Raw genomic sequence first — 18,229 nt, forward strand, 5'->3', positions numbered from 1 at the left:
CAGCACTATTGATTTGCAACCTGTAGTGCCTACAGTATCATCAGGGAACTGAATTAACAAAACCAATATTTCTCTTACTGGTATAATCTTAGCTGGTACATACAGTGGTGTGAAAAAGTGTTTGCTCCCTTCCTGAGTTCCAATTTTTTTGCATGTCTGTCACACTTAAATGTTTCAGATCATCAAACAAATTTAAATATTATTCAAAGATAACACAGGTAAACACAAAATGCAGTTTTTAAGTGAAGGTTTTTATTATTAAGGGAGAAAAAAAAATCCAAATCCACATTGCCCTGTGTGAAAAAGTGTTTGCCCCCTCCTGTTAAAACATAACTTAACTGTGGTTTATCACACCTGAGTTCAATTTCTCTAGCCACACCCAGGCCTGATTACTGCCACACCTGTTCTCAATCAAGAAATCACTTCAATAGGACCTGCCTGACAAAGTGAAGTAGACCAAAAGATCCTCAAAAGCTAGACATCATGCCGAGATCCAAAGAAATCCAGGAACAAATGAGAAAGAAAGTAATTGAGATCTATCAGTCTGGAAAAGGTTATAAAGCCATTTCTAAAGCTTTGGGACTCCAGTGAACCACAGTGAGAGCCATTATCCACAAATGGAGAAAACATGGAACAGTGGTGAACCTTCCCAGGAGTGGCCAGCCGACCAAAATTACCCCAAGAGCGCAGCGACGACTCATCCGAGAGGTCACAAAAGACCCCACGACAACATCCAAAGAACTGCAGGCCTCACCTGCCTCAGTTAAGGTCAGTGTTCATGACTCCACCATAAGAAAGAGACTGGGCAGAAATGGCTGCATGGCAGAGTTCCAAGACGAAACCCACCACTGAGCAAAAAGAACATTAAGGCTCGTCTCATTTTTGCCAGAAAACATCTTGATGATCCCCAAGACTTTTGGGAAAATACTCTGCGGACTGACGAGACAAAAGTTGAACTTTTTGGAAGGTGTGTGTCCCATTACATCTGGCGTAAAAGTAACACCGCATTTCAGAAAAAGAACATCATACCAACAGTAAAGTATGGTGGTGGTAGTGTGATGTCTGGGGCTGTTTTGCTGCTTCAGGACCTGGAAGACTTGCTGTGATAAATGGAACCATGAATTCTACTGTCTACCAAAAAAATCCTGAAGGAGAATGTCCGGCCATCTGTTCGTGACCTCAAGCTGAAGCCAACTTTGGTTCTGCAGCAGGACAATGATCCAAAACACACCAGCAAGTCCACCTCTGAATGGCTGAAGAAAAACAAAATGAAGACTTTGGAGTGGCCTAGTCAAAGTCCTGACCTGAATCCTATTGAGATGCTGCAGCATGACCTTAAAAAGGCGGTTGGTGCTGGAAAACCCTCCAATGTGGCTGAATTACAACAACTCTGTAAAGAGGAGTGGGCCAAAATTCCTCCACAACGCTGTAAAAGACTCATTGCAAGTTATCGCAAACGCTTGATTGCAGTTGTTGCTGCTAAGGGTGGCCCAACCAGTTATTAGGTTTAGGGGGCAAACACTTTTTCACACAGGGCCATGTGGGTTTGGATTGTTTTTCTCCCATAATAATAAAAACCTTCATTTAAAAACTCCATTTTGTGTTTACTTGTGTTATCTTTGACTAATATTTAAATGTGTTCAATGATCTGAAACATTTAAGCGTGACAAACATGCAAAAAAATAAGAAATCAGGAAGGGGGTAAACACTTTTTCACACCACTGTATTTACTCCACATATACATTTGCTAGGGTAAGCAACGTTGTCGAGACCACATGGATCCCACCGCTACTGACTTTCTGCTTTTCAGTCCTTATGTAAAAAGGTATGTAAAACAGGGACTCATGGACAAAAATTGAACTCTGATCAGGAACACTAAAAAGTACATTGGACTGGGTGCAGAGTCCAGGTTGTGTAAAGGTTGGCTCATAATTTGTGCGTTACAAATCCACCCCAGCCGGGTTCAAATTATGGACTGGTGTTGACATGAAACTCTCCACATTTTAATGTATAAGTACAAATTTTAAACATTAGTATCATGCATGAATGTAAAGATAACTTCCAACCACCATCCTGTTTTTCTTTCTCTTTTTGGGGGGAGGAGGAGGAAGCGTAACTATCCTCTACGCCTTAATGATAGAGATAAGCTTTTGCAGATTTCATCAGGACATAAACACTGAAACCTGAATTGCAACATTGCAGAACAGCTCTCACATTACATTTCATCATCTCTTAAAGTGCAGCAACACTCTACAGTGAGCAACAAAGGGTGATTCTTGCATGCGTGGAGATGTCATAAAACAGTGTTCCCTACTTGTTTTTCGCTCACACCCCCACGCCCTGATATGAACTAAGTCCACAAAAGCGCATTGATGCCGCTGCCGGAAACACCGCCCCTGTGCGTCTGACTGGGCCAATTGCGTTACGGAGGGGCCACACGCCCCGCCACATCACGAGCACCTCCTCCACACCGCAGAACAGGCCATAAATACGGTTTTTACCCACAATAAGGTCTTCTTTATCAGTTCAAGTACTGCTAGGAGGCTACGGAGACCGTCTGCCACTTCAGTTGTCGTTCCTGTTTGACCAAACTCTCAAGTAAGACGTGATTTCAACTTTTCAGCTCTTTTAATTATATTTTTCATCAAAAGTGATCTGAACAATGGTTTTCCTGCTTTCTGCAGGCTTAGTCTGCATCTGTTTCCTCAAGTTTTAAATGCGCAGGGATAGCTTTATTGATTTAAGTTGCAAGTTTTTACTAAAACTGGATAACTGGGTAAACAGGTTGTTATGACGTGTGCTCGAACTACTTTGATAGAACAAGTAGTTTAAACATCTTTTTTTGCATTATACATTGCTGTCGATTTTACTTTGAAAGGGTCCATGTTGACGTGGGTTTTCTGCTGATGGTCGTCTGTGTGCTTTTTTTGGGGGGGGGAGGTTTGTACAAACACTTGAAGGCTGTTCAGTCTGTCGTTTATGATTTCTTAATTTTGTTGTTATTTTTTTTATTTTATTATTTATAGCAAACTATGATCATGCTAAGCCATCACGTTGTGTTGTTTAATGCATTATTCTGCAGAAAGCATTGGGTAAACTTGTAGCCATAATCTTCAAGTGAACTTTGAACTTATGTTGCACATTGAAAGGGCGAACTTATGTTTTGAAGGCCAAAATTCAACCATGCAAACTAAATATTTAACTGCAGAGGTGGTGCAAGAGAAGCACGATGTTGGAGTTTTGTTGAATTCGATGGGTGTAAAAAATAAATCTTCCTCATATTTTGTAGAACCTTGAAGCGTTTCTGAACACCTGTCAAATAACTTTTTTTTTTGTTTTTTTTTTGTCTCTACTAGGATGACTCATCAGTTCCCATCCCTTTCTCCGGAGCAGAAGAAGGAGCTCTCTGACATTGCTCAGAGGATCGTGGCTCCTGGAAAGGGAATTCTGGCTGCAGATGAATCAACAGGTGAGCCAAGGTCTCAGTTATTATTCCATGATGTGAGAGGTAAGTGCAGCGTGTGCAACTCAAATGATTTTCCATCTGCTCTTTTTTCAAGGCACCATGGGAAAGCGTCTCCAGAAAATCAACGTGGAGAACAACGAGGAGAACCGTCGCTTCTTCCGTGACATCCTTTTCTCCTCCGATCCCTCCATCTCCAACAGCGTGGGTGGGATCATCTTCTTCCACGAGACGCTCTACCAGAAATCAGACAGCGGCAAGCTTTTCCCCCAAGTTGTCAAGGACAAGGGCATTGTTGTTGGCATCAAGGTGAGGAGGCTGCAAGTGGAAGCTTCGTTTTAAATCCCTTCATAGCACTTAAGACCTTTTTTTGGGTCTTGAGTTAAAAAAATGTCAAGCGTTCACTGATGTGTTTGGTTTTCCTGCTCCAGGTGGACAAAGGCACAGCTGGTCTGACTGGAACAGATGGAGAGACCACCACACAAGGTAAAAATGGACTCCAGAAGTGCAAGTCTGTACATTCCTTTGCTAGTGAAGCACTGTAAGCATAAGTTACTAACGTTCTGTGGCTCCTCTAGGTCTCGACGGCCTTTCAGAGCGTTGTGCCCAGTACAAGAAGGACGGTTGTGACTTTGCCAAGTGGAGGTGTGTGCTCAAGATCTCGGATGGCTGCCCGTCAGCTCTCAGCATTGCAGAGAACGCCAATGTCCTTGCCAGATATGCCAGTATCTGCCAACAGGTACGTGAGTGTATTGCGATTTTTCTCAGCTGACAGTGTGAATATATTGGCTGAGACACTCATTTAGATTATGTCCACCAGAATGGCCTGGTGCCCATTGTGGAGCCAGAAATCCTGCCTGATGGAGACCATGACCTTCTGCGATGCCAGTATGTCACAGAAAAGGTTAGTACAGTAATTCAAATGTTAAAAAGATTTTACCATCACATGATATTTTGAAGGATGCCCACCAGTAAATGTGCCTGTTTGTCTTTAGGTCCTGGCTGCCGTGTACAAAGCTCTTTCTGATCACCATGTGTACCTGGAGGGCACTCTGTTAAAGCCCAACATGGTCACTGCTGGACACTTCTGCACGAAGAAGTACACCCCTCAGGAGGTTGGTATGGCTACAGTGACCGCTCTCAGGCGTACTGTCCCCGCTGCAGTGCCAGGTGAGTGTCATAAAACCAGCTTTCTCCCCATAACAAACCACTTCAAGAAAGGCATAGATGTTTCTTCAAGTACAAGTAGCATGCTCTTTTCTGGGTCTTTCCAGGCATCTGCTTCTTGTCTGGTGGCCAGAGTGAGGAGGAAGCCTCCCTCAACCTGAACGCCATCAACCAGGTGCCCCTCCATCGGCCCTGGAAGCTGACCTTCTCTTACGGCCGTGCACTCCAGGCCTCTGCTCTTGCAGCCTGGCAGGGCAAAACTGCCAACAAGGCAGCTACACAACAAGTTTTCTGCAACAGGGCCAAGGTGAGAATCTGCAGGAACGAGTAGCTATCGAACAGACATGATGAAACAATTCCCACTTATCAATCTCTCGTTGTGGACTGCGCATAGAACTATAAAATAATTATTATCTTGCATTACCCAACTTTATATACTGTCTGGTAAATGATTGATTCTTAAAAAAAAACCTTTTGTGTGTTGAGTCCAGCACTAATGTGGCACAGATAATCTGGCTGATCATTAACACTCAGATTTGACTTTGCCCTAACTTTTCCCCTCGGTTGTGCCCATCAGATCAATGGCCTGGCTTCCAAAGGAGAGTACAAGCCCTCCGGCTCAGGTAACCAGGCTTCCATGCAGTCGCTGTACACTGCCAGCTACATCTATTAAATACTGTGAACACTGAAACGACAAGAAAATACACATGGACCAAATGTGACTACAAGAGCTTCTTCTGCTGAGTGTCCCTCTGCCTTGCACCACCAACGCCAGGGAAAACTTCCATCACAATGTTGAACTACTGTTTGTCTACTAAATGAAATGACTATAAATAAATGTAAAAGACCCAAATGTGTTTGGTATCATTGCAGTTCTTGTTGTTTGGGATCTGAAAGAACACGTTGCAACCCGGAAGCCATACTTTTTTATAACCTAATTGTTGAAGTTACGTTTCCTAACGTGTGGAGGGTGAAACGTTTTAGGGCTGTGATTGTGCTTATTGGGTTTCATCAATCACTGCTGTAGGCAAAATGTCTTGCACATACAGTGTAAGGAATAGCAGTTTTTCCTGTCAATACACTCAGAAATATGATGCATCACTGTGCAGCTTATTAAAGTTTACTTTAGCCTAATGCTGAGCCCATAACAGGACATGATCCCCCTGTTCAACAGTACAGATGTTACCTAAAGAAAATACATCAGACTGTTCCAAGTGCTGAATGGAGGTATGATCTGTATAAACAGAATGAGGGAGTGCAGTGCCTTATTTTAATTGTTTATTTAACAAGGGTAATATACATTTATTGCACCACAGAGCTTAAAAACTACGAGTGAAATCTGTTTTTCCACACACAGGAAATAAACCTCAATAGGTTTCTAAACAGCCTCATTATATCTTGTAGCTTTTTCCAAGGTGCACCAGTATTTCAATCAAGCTTTGGACAAATATGCAGTTGATCTGCAAAATGATTGTTGTCCAAATGTTTTAGGTGTGTACAATCTCTGCAGTTGCAGCTGAAGGCAGGTGTACTGACCTGTGGCCAAAGTTCAGAGCGCACATCTGTTTATTCAACTAAAGTCCCACTGAAATGCCTTCAACAACAGTAAACAGAGGATGATTATTAAGCATTGCAAACAGTTTAAACGATGGTCCACGCTAAACTTAAAAACTGCACATATTAGCTATTAAAATAATGTAAATACAGTTTTGTGCAAAAGTTTGTGCACCCCTGGGAAAATACACGAGTGACTAAGGGTCTAAAAAGGTCGTAAGTTCTGAGACACTAAAAGTCGAAGGAGCGAGGCCCACACTTTGGAACAAGCCACATTAGCTGTATCATATTTTTCTATTTTAAAGTTAATGAAGTAAAAAGTAACATTATTTTAATGACTTATTTGCTCCGAGGTTGTATTAACTCCTTTTCATTCAACAAAATATGTAATTAGCTCAAACTTTTGGAAACAGCTGCAGTGTAGATGATCAGACATGCTGATAACACAAAGTTTTAGGATTTTGTGTCCACAATATAAAATTACAGGCTATCTTTATATGAAACATTTTTACTGGTTGGTTTTCTTGTAGTTTTGAAGATTCTGGAGCTGAAACAAAATGCACTTGGGACTGATGTAAATATACAAACACAATCTTAAAAAAAAAAATAATAATAATAAAAAAATTACTGTACATTACTGTTTATATACGTTACAATTAGGTGAGATAACATTACCGTATAATAAGTGCAATATTGATAGATAGCAGGATCTGCACCTATGAACTATTCACCTTGAGGATTTCATTTACAAGTAAACTCTGAGGTGCACTGTGAATAATACTGTTTTCTATGATCCCTACAGCATGAACACAAGAGTCTCGCTGGAGAGATTAGTGGTTACTTCTTTTGCTAAATAAGTGCTTGCAAAATATTTTTCTCACACTCCCAAGCAAGCTACATGAAGCAAATAAATGTGGTTCAGTAATGCCGTAAAGTAATATGGTGTAAGATTTGCATACAGTATACTGTACAGAATTATAACATATTTCTTTCACAGGATGGGTGAGCTGCAGGAAGAACAGTCTTAGTTATCGTAGGGTAAAGGTTGACCTTAGTTTGATGTCACGTTGCTCTGTGGAGGTGGTGGGATGCACTGGATCATAACCTGATGAGTATATGGAGGTAGAACAGGAGGAGGAAGAAGGTAATATAATGATGAGTGACACAGAGGTCATGAATAATTTAATTTATTACATATCAATGTGAAAAATTACATCTGGCTTCCTCTGGCTGTCGATGTTTTGAGCTATTCGTCTCTTTAAGGTATTGCTTTGAACTGGTCTTCTTTTGTTACTTTGGTCTTAGACAATTGTTGGTTTGTTTTCTTATTTAGTGTTCATGTATTTTCATGTTATTCTATTAAAAAATGAATTCCTGGTTACATTTCTCTTTGAGTCTGATTTTGTCAAATATTTCTGTGTTTTCTGTCGTGTTGTTTGTCTTTAACTCCTTGTTAATGCTCATTGGTTTTTCCCCCCTGCTTTTCTAGTTAAATAAAGACTAAACATAAAAACAATATTATAAAATGTGTGGATTTAGATTTAATCGGTGCGCTTTTAATAATATCCACTTAACTCTGAGGGATTACAAGAACGATTAGTGAGAGTTGGGGAAAAAAACTCATGCAAACAATATGCAGCATTTATACTTAAAAGAAAGAGGATTTCCTCTGCTTTTTCCTCATGAAATACTGAATATTCTTTACCTCTTATTCACGTGAATCTGGACGCAAAAAAAAGTCACTCTTTCTTAAACTGGCCATAACTCTCCTAAATATGCAATCTGTGATGATGAGGCATATATTGCTGTTGTTCTCTGCTGCTTTAGAGAAATATGAAAAAGGTCATTTTTCTTCACTTCTCTCTATTATTGATTTTGTTCATGTGTGCTGTGCTTTTTTTGGTGTGCTTTCACTGATTCTTTGTACTGTTCCTCTATGTTGTTTGCAAAATCAAAAAATACCTCAAAGTACGGTCACCCAGAAGTGAAAACACAACATTAGACAAAACACAAAAAACAAACAATATATATATATATATTTTTTGTTGTTGTGTTTTATGAAATGCTGTCATGTTTTCTGTTTTGTTGTGTTTTTCTTTTTTTTTGGGGTGTGTGTGTGTGTGTGTGTGTGTGTGTGTGTGTGTGTGTGTGTGTGTGTGTGTGTGTGTGTGTGTGTGTGTGTGTGTGTGTGTGTGTGTGTGTGTGTGTGTGTGTGTGGGGGGGGGGTTGTGTTTTTGCTTTTGTTGTGTTTTATCAAACAATATTTCAAAGGGTTGGACTTGAATTATGAATTTCAAATTTTGTTGAAATAGGCTTCTTTACATAATGCAACAATAAAAAAAAATTATTACCTGAGTGTGTGTAGATTTTAGTGCAAAACGTGCGATGGCACACAGGAAGATGAGAAGCGCTGACACACACAGAGAGGAAACTAACAATAAGCCTTCAATACCTGAAACCAGTGCCTGCAGTAATAAAAAGGATGAAAGACAGAGTTATTCATACATTTAAAATGTGTATGTCATCTATTGAGTCAAAAAATTGTTATATGTGGTAACTAACCAATTTTCTGGAGGCCCACTTGTTGTTATAATAGTAACGTGCCATGTGCGTACGGTAGCTAAGCCTGGAGAAGCAGATAATCCTGTAGACAATAGAGACGATGATTCCCACAAGGGACACCACATACATGGCCAAACACACAGTCACCTGGGGAAAAGCCATTCAACAAGATTAAGTAGGTTACTGAGATGGTTCTTAAGAACTGTGGGTGAACAATAAAGATACAGACTACTACTGAGACATAAAATTATGCTATACTTGCCATTTTCTTGGATGGATGTAACTCAGTGTAGATAGACAGGATTCCACAGACAAGAAACTTCAAAAAACAAACAACCGAAACACAGATCATCACATAATTGTTTCCTGATATTCACCCAAAGTATGTTTTGATGACTGCTTGTGTTATCCAGCCTTGTTCACATGCCATGTTTCTCATAATGGCAGCTAAAAGATTTACCGAAGCTCCTTTGTGCTGGAGTGGGAAGTTGAAATTGATCTTTACTCAAGTTAGCAATTTAATAAAACATCTACTGCTCCAGAAAAGTGAATTTTGAGTTTTTTTATATCACAATTTTAATTTTTTTTAAATTTTTTTTTTAAAGTGACTGAACTAAACTAACTGAAAATGACTTGATGGTATGGTTTTCCTTTTTGGCAAATCTACTTTTTTTTGCAGACAGCAACAGAAAGACGAGAAGCTTGAGACCACTCTCGTTACCATGAAGTGAAATATGAAGCTATTCAGCAGCCAGTTAGCTTAGCTTAGCACAAAGCCTCTGTTAGAGGCAACACAATCCACCTTACTCCGCTAAATTTAATAAAAACCTTTCATTTCATTTGTTAATCACACAAAAATGTGAAAAGGATGTATTGTAGTTCTACAGCAAGTTGTGTGTTAGACACAGTGGCAACCCATCATGATGTCACCCATTGGTCTATGACCTGCTGTTTTGAAGCCTAAACTCTGGCATATCGGCCACCATGGTTTTTTTGGAGCTAAAAGTGACTATATTCAGCTGAGAAGTGGAGGGGCGAAGGGTGGATCTAACTGAGAACAAGACGACTCTGTTCACCCCAGGCATATCAGTCAAATCAGGCATGCACCTCTCTTTGAGACCCAATATCTAACTAATGATGGAATTATTTTCAGAAGGACCACCAGAACACAATCAGAAGGAGTAAATTTAACAAGTGACATCATAATGACTTGGGCAAAAAAAATAAAATAATGTATGGACTTTGTGTCTCATGAGAGAGGCGGACACTCTTTGAATTGGGAGTCTGTTGGATTGAGTGTTTTTTTTTTTTTGGAGCCAGCCCCTAGTGGCCCTCAGTGGTATTGCACTTCAAGGCATTTCAGAGTTAGCTTTGGTTTTTGGATCTTGAGACTACGAAAAAAAATTATACAGTCTATGGTTGGACTATTTCTTAGCCGGGAGCATTGATTGGGTGAAGCTTTGACATCATTGTGGGGTTGCTAGGCAGCCACCCAAGACAGGAATTAAACAAAGAGACTTGTAATTAGTGGGGTTCGGAGGTGCTGGTAGGAGGATTTTGTTGTGAACAGAGTCAAGCTGGCTGTTTTCCTCTACTTCCAGTGTTTGTGCTGAGCCATAATCTAAAAGGCTGATAGTGGTAGCTTCACATTTACCGCACAGACGAGAGAGTGGTACTGATCTTCTCAACTTAGCACATTTCCCAAAATGTTGATCCAGTTTTGAAACCAAGTTTTTTGAGGCTTTGAGAAGCCACTTCTTTCTTTGAGATGACAAGTATATTTTGTTGTGATACAACCAATCAAGTACAATTTGTGTCCACCTTCAGTGGGTTAAAATGTCATGTACCAGAGCTCCCTGCCAGACGGGGATGTAGATGTGATTGGAGGTTTGCACACTTTCAAGGTGCAGCTGAAATCCCATCAGCAGCTCAGCACAGCCAAACATCAGGATGACAATCTAGGAAGAAGAGGAGGATGGATGAAAGTGTCTTGATAAAATAGCTGCCCTTGTGTGTAACTTTAGGATTGTTAGATGTGTTACCCCAAGACTTCTGGGCTCTTTTTGGACAAAGCGATGCAGAGGCTTGCTAGACATCACCACCTTGTGTTCTGCCTCTTGATCCCCATCTTTTTCTGTTGTCCTCTCTCTAGCTATTGACTCAGCGCCCTCCATTTGGCAGTACACTGTATGCTCTGTTTGGCTGTGGGTGGAGAGAACAAGACTTAATCAAAACAGATGCATATTCTCCCTTCGACAGCACAGATGTGAACATTTGAGAGCCCGCTAGGCAGATTGTTGAGACAGAAAAGTTTTGGTGTTGAAGAATGAATTCAGATACTTGCTGCATGCAAGAAAGTAAAAACATAAAGAGACCCACCTTGTCTTTGTCTTAGTTTCTCATGCAGAGAGGCAGCGTGAAAGACAAGGGAAGGGAATCTTGTGGGTGGGAAGAGGAAGTGTGGAAATGTGAGACCTATTTTTTTTTTCCAAGAAGGGGAGGAGCTGAACTTTTTGTTTGCAAGTCACAGACTGAGGCTGTTGAACAGTACAATGTTGATACCAAATCACCAAATCCACATAGATATCTGTGTTGATATCCAGACGGAGGCCCGTTTTTATGACAAAACAATTAAATGGAGTCAAAACCATCTTCACTGAAATCAGCATCTGTTGATCTCACCAGGTCAAAGCATCGCCACCATTTTTCTAGTTTGTACTTCAGATTAAACCTTTTTCATCTTTCTTCTTAGGACTATTCTTGATTTATCCCCTACTGTCTTGTTTAAACTGTTATTAACTATGTAAATATTATAAGTAAATTTGAACCATGAATGAATAACAACAGTCCACAGATTAATTAAAGTTTTAAAGGTGTAATTTGCACCTTTTGCTCTGATTACACGGATCACCAACTGTTCCAAGTGTTTAAGTTGAAAAGATTGATAGAGCACTGTCACGATTAATTAATCCATTTTCACATGAATCTTTTTAGTTCCAAATTAAATCTCTGTCATTCAACAAAGCCTGATGTACTGTATCATATAAATACAAATAAATATATTCTGTCAGTAAACTAAACCAAAGGATAAAACTGAAATATTCTCAGTCAGAATATTTCTCCAATAAGTCTCATTTTAGCGATGATATTATTTCATAATTTATTGAATGCACACACAGAATATCAATGATTTATTGATAAAAATGCAATTTAATAAATTTTTACAATCTGTTATCAACACTAAAAAAAACAGTTCTTTGCCATTACCTTCATTTACATGTTTATAGTCACACACAGAGCAAAAACTCCTTCTGTATGTACAGATGTACAGCAGATGTTCCAGCTGCTGATGTCAACTTTAATGAGCAGAAATTCACCTACGTCTTCTTCAGTGTCTCACAAGAAAGAACTATGATTCAATTTTATGTAAAAGTATTTTACTTTTACTAGTTATTGAGTTTAAGGATGAAAAAAATAAATCTTCATGAATTTAAAATACCTTCAGAAAAACACAAACATAACCAACTGTATCAATATTGCATCGTATTTTAAAGTTATACAAAATCTAACTTTAAATACAAAACAGTGTCTGCCCATCAGCACAAGGTCTAAAGTTGAAGTGAAAATATAAACTAGCTGTTCTGTATCCTCAGATGTTTCCTCGTGACATTAGATACCATTCATGTTTTAAAACTAAACTACTGCCGCTTCAACAAAGACAACAAACTAACTCAGCGTTGCTGTTAAGTCTTGTTGGTGGGACAGTAAGCGTTGCTCCAGGAGGTATGTTGCCCTTCGCCTCATCTCTCCTTCACTGTTGTACTGGATGGCTTCTAACAGTGAAAGCCCATCCTGCCTCACAAACTCCTCTGACACCTGAGGAAAAAGAGAGCCTCATCATCTGACCCTGGCAAAAGTTGTTACAGATACAGCAGCTCGAACAAAACTGAATCAGAGTTTGTTTTCAATAATAAAGGTGGTCTTGCTCACCTGTTCACCACTAACTACCAGCATGAACAGGATGTCCAGACTCAGGGTCACCACTTCTTGGTCGACCATTTTAAGTGTGGCACAGAGTGCAGACAGCAGTCCCAGCTGCGCCAGCCGGAGACAGAACTCCTTTTTCTTGTAGGCGATATTTGCTAGAACCCTGAGAGTCTAAGGAGAACAAACAAGCAAAGATCAGTGAGATGAGAGGGACAAGAAGCGTGAAATAAAAAGTTCATGGTTCAACCAAAGCAGAGTGACACAAAGTCCATCAACATGAGTCACTTTGACTGTGAAGTACAAACGATAATATTAAAATGTAGCTTGCACTGACCATAGTATTAATGCCCTGAGAGAAAGGCAGCAGCTGGATCAGTCCTGGGACCAAGTTGAGAGTCAACAGAGCAGAGCAGAATTCATCTGAGTGAGCTGAACAGAGAGCAATGGAAACACAACGGGATACATTACATTATACACAGAAACCCCTGATAAGTACAGAACATCAAATCTCAGATGTGCACAGATATACAAGTTTCTACAACAATTGAATATGCCTCCAAAGGACATTTTTGATAAATAGTAGAATATTATTGATTTTCCAAACTATGGAAAATCAGCTAGATGTTGATCCCCTAAAAAACCCAAACTCATGTAAAAAAATAAAAAAAGTTTTATTTACAAAAAAAACAATTAAAAAAATGTTGTTGCACAAATGCGCTGTGACCCATCGCTGAAAATAGAATCTAAAGAATATGAATCAACAATGATCAAGTGTGCAGTGACACCTGTGTGGGCCTCCAGTCTTAATAATGCCTGCTGGTGTGAACTGTCTCTAACCCCAGTCTGTGCATGTCCCAAATCTGGCTCAATTTAAAAGGTAAAATAGTTGCAGAGATGTGTGTGTTTAAGGTTCAGCAGAGATCAGAGGTGACTGACACAAACCTGTGAGGTTGTTGAGGACCCAGGTAGTCTCTCTGGCCAAGGCTGGCTGAGTGTGCAGGTAGGCCCGAATGAGAGCACACAGAGCCGCCACTAGATGAACGTCACCCGTTTGTGTGCCGAGGTCCTCCGCTGGACAGGAGGACAGGAGGTTTCCCACACACCTCAGCAGAGGATAGACAAGCTAGAGAGGACACGTTAAAACTTTTTTTGTGATCCATATATACTGGTTAATTTTACTTTGATCTCAGGATTACAACTGATGTGTACCTTACATAACAATTTGAGTTTCGAGATTCTTCTCCCGCCTTTCATAATATATATAAAAACATTCAATTAATATATTGTAACAGGTCAAGGATGCTTAGTGGTAAATATCAGGCAGAGAGATGAACCCTTATTTCAGTGCAGATCCTGTGTCTTGTAAACCGCACAACTCCAGGATGTGGTGTGCTGAGCATACCATTCACATTTCACAAACAACCCAAATATACACAAGAGGACGTTTACAATCACACCCCACCCACGTCACTCACGGTGCCGAGTGCTTTCTTACAGTAAGATGCAGAACTAAAGAAACACAGTAGAGTAGTGAAAACCACTAACACTAACACTGTTCGCCACATAACATCTGTGGTGTTTAGGGCAGAAAACTGAAAACACATTAACTCAGAGCATCCTGGGAGAATCCTAACACACTACAATATACATTTAAAATTATTCTCCACAATTCATTACGGTAATTGTGTATTCCACTTTGTCAATTGGTATTGCACTCAAGTTATTGGAGGAAACACAAACACAAACAAACTTTAATTCATTTTATGGAGGAAACTAACAAATACATGTGATAATTCTGACAACTTCAGTATTTGGTCATTCATTTCTGGGCTGATTTGTTTTCAACAACTCAGCTGATTAATTTCATAATTCAGCTGACAAACCTCTGATGTTGAGGCATCTTTGGACGCACCAAGCAGAAAAGCCATGCAACTGCATTAACAAACAAAGTAAACATAACTCTGACTCTTTTTGAATGAATAATAGTTATGAAATAGTGATACAAAAAATTGTGATGGGTCTTTCAGGTCTCTTTACATTGATTGTCATATTACTATGAACTAAAATAAAAGAGTACTTGAATAGTGAGAAATAATTATTAAAACTTAGTGCTATTTCTTAATTAAAAACAAACAAACAAAACAAGAGAAGTCTGCCAAAGAAAAACAAACTTAATAGTGTATTTGAATCACATCTTACCAGCTCCATTCCGTCGTCTTTGTTTCCTTCAGCCACAGCACCGCCTAGTGACACTAACAGGGAACTGCACTGCAACAGGGCCCCTACAGCCAACAGCTCTCTGGTATCCTCAATGCTGGTGAAGGCAGAAGAGAGATGGTTATTGTTATGATCAGTGAATCATGGAGGCATTAAATATGTTTAAAATAAAAACTGTTGACACTCGCTGAGAATATCCTGCAGCTCTCACCTGCATATGAGGTAGTGAAGACACCACGCACACTCGATAGCAGGCGCCAGGCCAAACTTTGGGTCTGGAGTCAGAACGGATAACAGGTGTGAAGGTAAGTTGGAGGCCAGGACCATCCTGCAGACACAGAGGAAGACCACAACACGACTTACAACAGTGGTACACGTGAGCGACGCCTCCCAGAATATGTTTTTTTTCAGAGAGACTGAAGAGAGGAACCGGTGCTTTAACAGCGTACTTACGGGATTATTTTCTCTACTGCGTCTTTGGTCTGGAGAAGCTGAGAGAGGGTGAACCCCACAGCTTCCACTACTGCAAGGTTATGTCTCTGGTTCTGGACAGACATATTAACATACGTGTTACATGGTGTAGCACCAGTTTAACGCTTTGTGGGGAATTCATTATAATTCAGTCGCAAAGATTTTATAAAATTGATATTCACGAGGCACCGCGAGGACGTCAGTGTGCCTCTATTAAAGCTGAGGTGTTGAAGACCTAGTTAGTTTACCTCCATACAGGTGGCCAGAGCTGGGATGATTCCCTGAGCGAGGAGCTTCTCTCTTACGACCTCACTTTCTGGGCATATGTTACCTAGTGTGTAGAGACACAGCTCCTGTGTACATATCAACACAGAGACACATGGAAAGTTAAAAAAAACCTTCTGCAAAACCACTGCAGGTGATAATATCACACACACAGCCTGGTATGAATGGCTGCTCACTGTGAACTTGGTGCTCGGGCCGGACAGATAGGTGAGCAGGTAGGGGGTGGCAGGCAGACAGGCTGGTGCCACTTCGGTGTGGGGAGAGTGAGACAGCTCATGAAGACACCGAACGGCCTGCAGACGGCACTGAGCATTAGAGCCGGTGAGGAGACCGACCAGCAGATGCATGCTGTTCTCCTGCCTGAGAGGACAGACAGATTCCCAGACTCAGATATGACCAACGAGAAACAGAAGTCATAGTATTAATGCCATTTAAACTCATTTGATGTCACCGCCATACTTGATGAAGGTGAGCTGCGCCGATGGATCGCGCAGAGCTTTACTCAAGGCTTTCAGGTGGGCCTCCTTCTCGGGCCCGCTGTGTTGAAGTTTGTGGAACAGATTGACCACGTCCTAGAGAAATATACAAATTAGCCAAAACAATTACCAAAAAAAATGATTGAACACAACATGTGCCACTCACCTGTCCTCCTGGGGTTGTGTCCATGGTGACTTCTGGCTGCTCCTCATCTTCAGTCAGCAGGAGTCTCTTGCTCACAAGCTGTCTGTCTCTGCGGGCCTGTCTCAGTGCTATAACAATAAACACGGACAAACATCACAACACTTTACGCTTCAGGCGTCAGACAGAGCTGCCATGTGGACTACAGGCCCTGAACTCAGCTTCACTGTAAGGAAACACAGAAGCTGGAGGAATTACTGATGTAAAAATAATGACTTGATGCTTCAACTATTATTATGGAAACAATGCTGTAAAATGGCCACATTCTGGTTTGGCCTTAGAAATATCTACTCTTTTCTACTAATAATTGTATTTATTAGGGACCACAACATCACAAGATGATTTCATATTAACTAATGTATTAAACTTATATGAAAGAAATGTTACCCGCTTTTAATACTCAAAACGTTCAGCTACTTGGTTATGCTTCTGTACTGAATAATGTAATGACTGAAAGCAGCATCTGTATTTACCAATGTTTATGGAGTTATCAGACACAACAACAGGTCAAACTTCACACGGATGAAGATGTAGTTCTTGTGATATGTAGAAAACGATACAGCTTTTTTTATGTCGTATGTTCGTCATCGACTTAGTACGTGCGCAGACTGCTCCTGCCTTGCGTGATACTTCGTTAAGTGACTACGTGAGGTTCGTGGTAAATATAAAATAAAATAAATAAATAAAATAAACGTTGATATGATCAAATAACAGGTGAAGTTTGCAGTTTTTTTTTTTTTTTCCTTGTAAATGATCTTACATGCTGCAGCCTCTTTCCCACACAATCTGTTACCGCTAGTGGTGCGTCGTTACAGAGCGAAGATTAGGTTGTTAATTAGTGAAATAGATTTATTATATAACGTATTGGTTTACATAAACACACAGTAACGTCGCAGACAAACGCGTTTTGACGTTTGAACAACTCACCTCTCTCCTGCTCTCGCCTCTTCAACCGGAGCTCCTCCAAGCTGTCGCCCTGCTGTCGACCAGCTTTGTGACGAACTTTGTTTAACCTCCACATTTGATGATCGATAACTTTAAGTGAAAAGAGTAAAGTGTCCGCCGCTCATTTCATCTCACAGTATTGTTGCTGTGACAGGAGCCTCCATGGACGTTTGTACTCTTCTTCGGCGTTTCTAGTCCGACTTTCTCCAGCTGCAGCAGCGCCATCTAGCGGACACACCCAACAGACACCACACTTGACTCCATGAACTCTGCCTCTGTCCCATGACATACAGTTGCGCAGTTCTCGCGATTCAATTGGAATTCAGGTAAATTTTTTAAGTTCTTGAAGATTTAATAAACTCTAAAGTGTGTCATGCAGGAGAGCCAATATAAACAAAATAGAACGGTATTGACATTTAAGGTCTATTGATTGATTCACAATGTCAACTAGAAACCTCAGTTTGATCAACTACTGCTTGCCCTGTTTCCACATTACTCACACCCATAACTTCCTGTTTGTGTTTCAAATTAAAAGCCCTCTGGCGTTTCAGTAGACACAAACTCTTAATTTCTTAACAAGCCCTTTAATGTGAAATATTTGCAGTGAACTGTTGTGACTGAAATTGGACTATACCACTTTAGATGACTAATCCAGAAAATGTGTGAAAAATAGCATAATTATATTGTTAACTATTAAATTAATGTGATTAAAATACATTGGCTACATTATTAACTGGATGTAAACTCGCCTCTGTAGTTGTTACGCAACCTTAGAAACGAGCCGCATGCTCAAAGTGTGTATTCCAGGTGTGCTGCAGTACTTCAACAAACAGCTGTATACTGCACATTCATGCTCTTTCCATGACACCAGATGCAACATTTCAGACAGATGCAGACCAT

The 18,229-nt window shown here is 40.3% G+C and overlaps 3 protein-coding genes across 3 annotated transcripts; 1 reads left to right on the forward strand and 2 right to left on the reverse strand.

Moving 5' to 3' along the window:
* Positions 1–2,493: 2,493 nt before the first annotated feature.
* aldob (aldolase b, fructose-bisphosphate) lies at positions 2,494–5,483 on the forward strand. Its single transcript, XM_069721323.1, has 9 exons — positions 2,494–2,598; positions 3,357–3,469; positions 3,561–3,772; positions 3,895–3,949; positions 4,042–4,202; positions 4,284–4,367; positions 4,459–4,633; positions 4,738–4,937; positions 5,208–5,483. The coding sequence occupies exons 2-9, from the start codon at positions 3,358–3,360 to the stop codon at positions 5,301–5,303; spliced, it is 1,095 nt and encodes a 364-aa protein (XP_069577424.1). The 5' UTR covers positions 2,494–2,598; position 3,357; the 3' UTR covers positions 5,304–5,483.
* Positions 5,484–5,912: 429 nt separating this feature from the next.
* Positions 5,913–11,181, reverse strand: LOC138634433 (membrane-spanning 4-domains subfamily A member 4A-like). Its single transcript, XM_069721353.1, has 7 exons — positions 11,126–11,181; positions 10,789–10,948; positions 10,594–10,704; positions 9,009–9,065; positions 8,747–8,893; positions 8,536–8,649; positions 5,913–7,289 (listed from the first exon to the last, which is right to left on the reverse strand). Exons 2-7 carry the CDS (start codon positions 10,918–10,920, stop codon positions 7,236–7,238), a joined length of 615 nt encoding a protein of 204 aa, XP_069577454.1. The 5' UTR covers positions 10,921–10,948; positions 11,126–11,181; the 3' UTR covers positions 5,913–7,235.
* A 1,039-nt stretch (positions 11,182–12,220) lies between these two features.
* tmco6 (transmembrane and coiled-coil domains 6) lies at positions 12,221–17,509 on the reverse strand. Its single transcript, XM_069721351.1, has 12 exons — positions 17,312–17,509; positions 16,349–16,455; positions 16,166–16,278; positions 15,883–16,066; positions 15,670–15,774; positions 15,404–15,495; positions 15,162–15,278; positions 14,933–15,047; positions 13,676–13,856; positions 13,068–13,162; positions 12,737–12,904; positions 12,221–12,622 (listed from the first exon to the last, which is right to left on the reverse strand). Exons 1-12 carry the CDS (start codon positions 17,403–17,405, stop codon positions 12,473–12,475), a joined length of 1,521 nt encoding a protein of 506 aa, XP_069577452.1. The 5' UTR covers positions 17,406–17,509; the 3' UTR covers positions 12,221–12,472.
* Positions 17,510–18,229: the final 720 nt, after the last annotated feature.

This window comes from Brachyistius frenatus, unplaced genomic scaffold (assembly GCF_029030835.1).
Source record: "Brachyistius frenatus isolate BFR_SWC_R1_liver_20210118 unplaced genomic scaffold, ASM2903083v1 Contig_261, whole genome shotgun sequence".
Taxonomy (NCBI): domain Eukaryota; kingdom Metazoa; phylum Chordata; class Actinopteri; family Embiotocidae; genus Brachyistius; species Brachyistius frenatus.

What these genes read in the sequence shown, in the direction of transcription:
- LOC138634433 (XM_069721353.1), bottom strand. Translation starts at nt 10,920, where the DNA reads ATGGAGGGCGCTGAGTCAATAGCTAGAGAGAGGACAACAGAAAAAGAT. An exon ending in CCGTCTGGCAGGGAGCTCTG is followed by an intron (nt 9,066 to 10,593) that starts GTACATGACATT and finishes TGTTTTTTGAAG; the next exon opens with TTTCTTGTCTGTGGAATCCT. An exon ending in AGTGGGCCTCCAGAAAATTG is followed by an intron (nt 8,650 to 8,746) that starts GTTAGTTACCAC and finishes TTATTACTGCAG; the next exon opens with GCACTGGTTTCAGGTATTGA.
- aldob (XM_069721323.1), top strand. Translation starts at nt 3,358, where the DNA reads ATGACTCATCAGTTCCCATCCCTTTCTCCGGAGCAGAAGAAGGAGCTC. An exon ending in TGGAGAGACCACCACACAAG is followed by an intron (nt 3,950 to 4,041) that starts GTAAAAATGGAC and finishes TGGCTCCTCTAG; the next exon opens with GTCTCGACGGCCTTTCAGAG. An exon ending in TGTCCCCGCTGCAGTGCCAG is followed by an intron (nt 4,634 to 4,737) that starts GTGAGTGTCATA and finishes GGGTCTTTCCAG; the next exon opens with GCATCTGCTTCTTGTCTGGT.
- tmco6 (XM_069721351.1), bottom strand. Translation starts at nt 17,405, where the DNA reads ATGTGGAGGTTAAACAAAGTTCGTCACAAAGCTGGTCGACAGCAGGGC. An exon ending in GAGGCGAGAGCAGGAGAGAG is followed by an intron (nt 16,456 to 17,311) that starts GTGAGTTGTTCA and finishes TTATTGTTATAG; the next exon opens with CACTGAGACAGGCCCGCAGA. An exon ending in GCCCGAGCACCAAGTTCACA is followed by an intron (nt 15,775 to 15,882) that starts GTGAGCAGCCAT and finishes ATATGTACACAG; the next exon opens with GAGCTGTGTCTCTACACACT.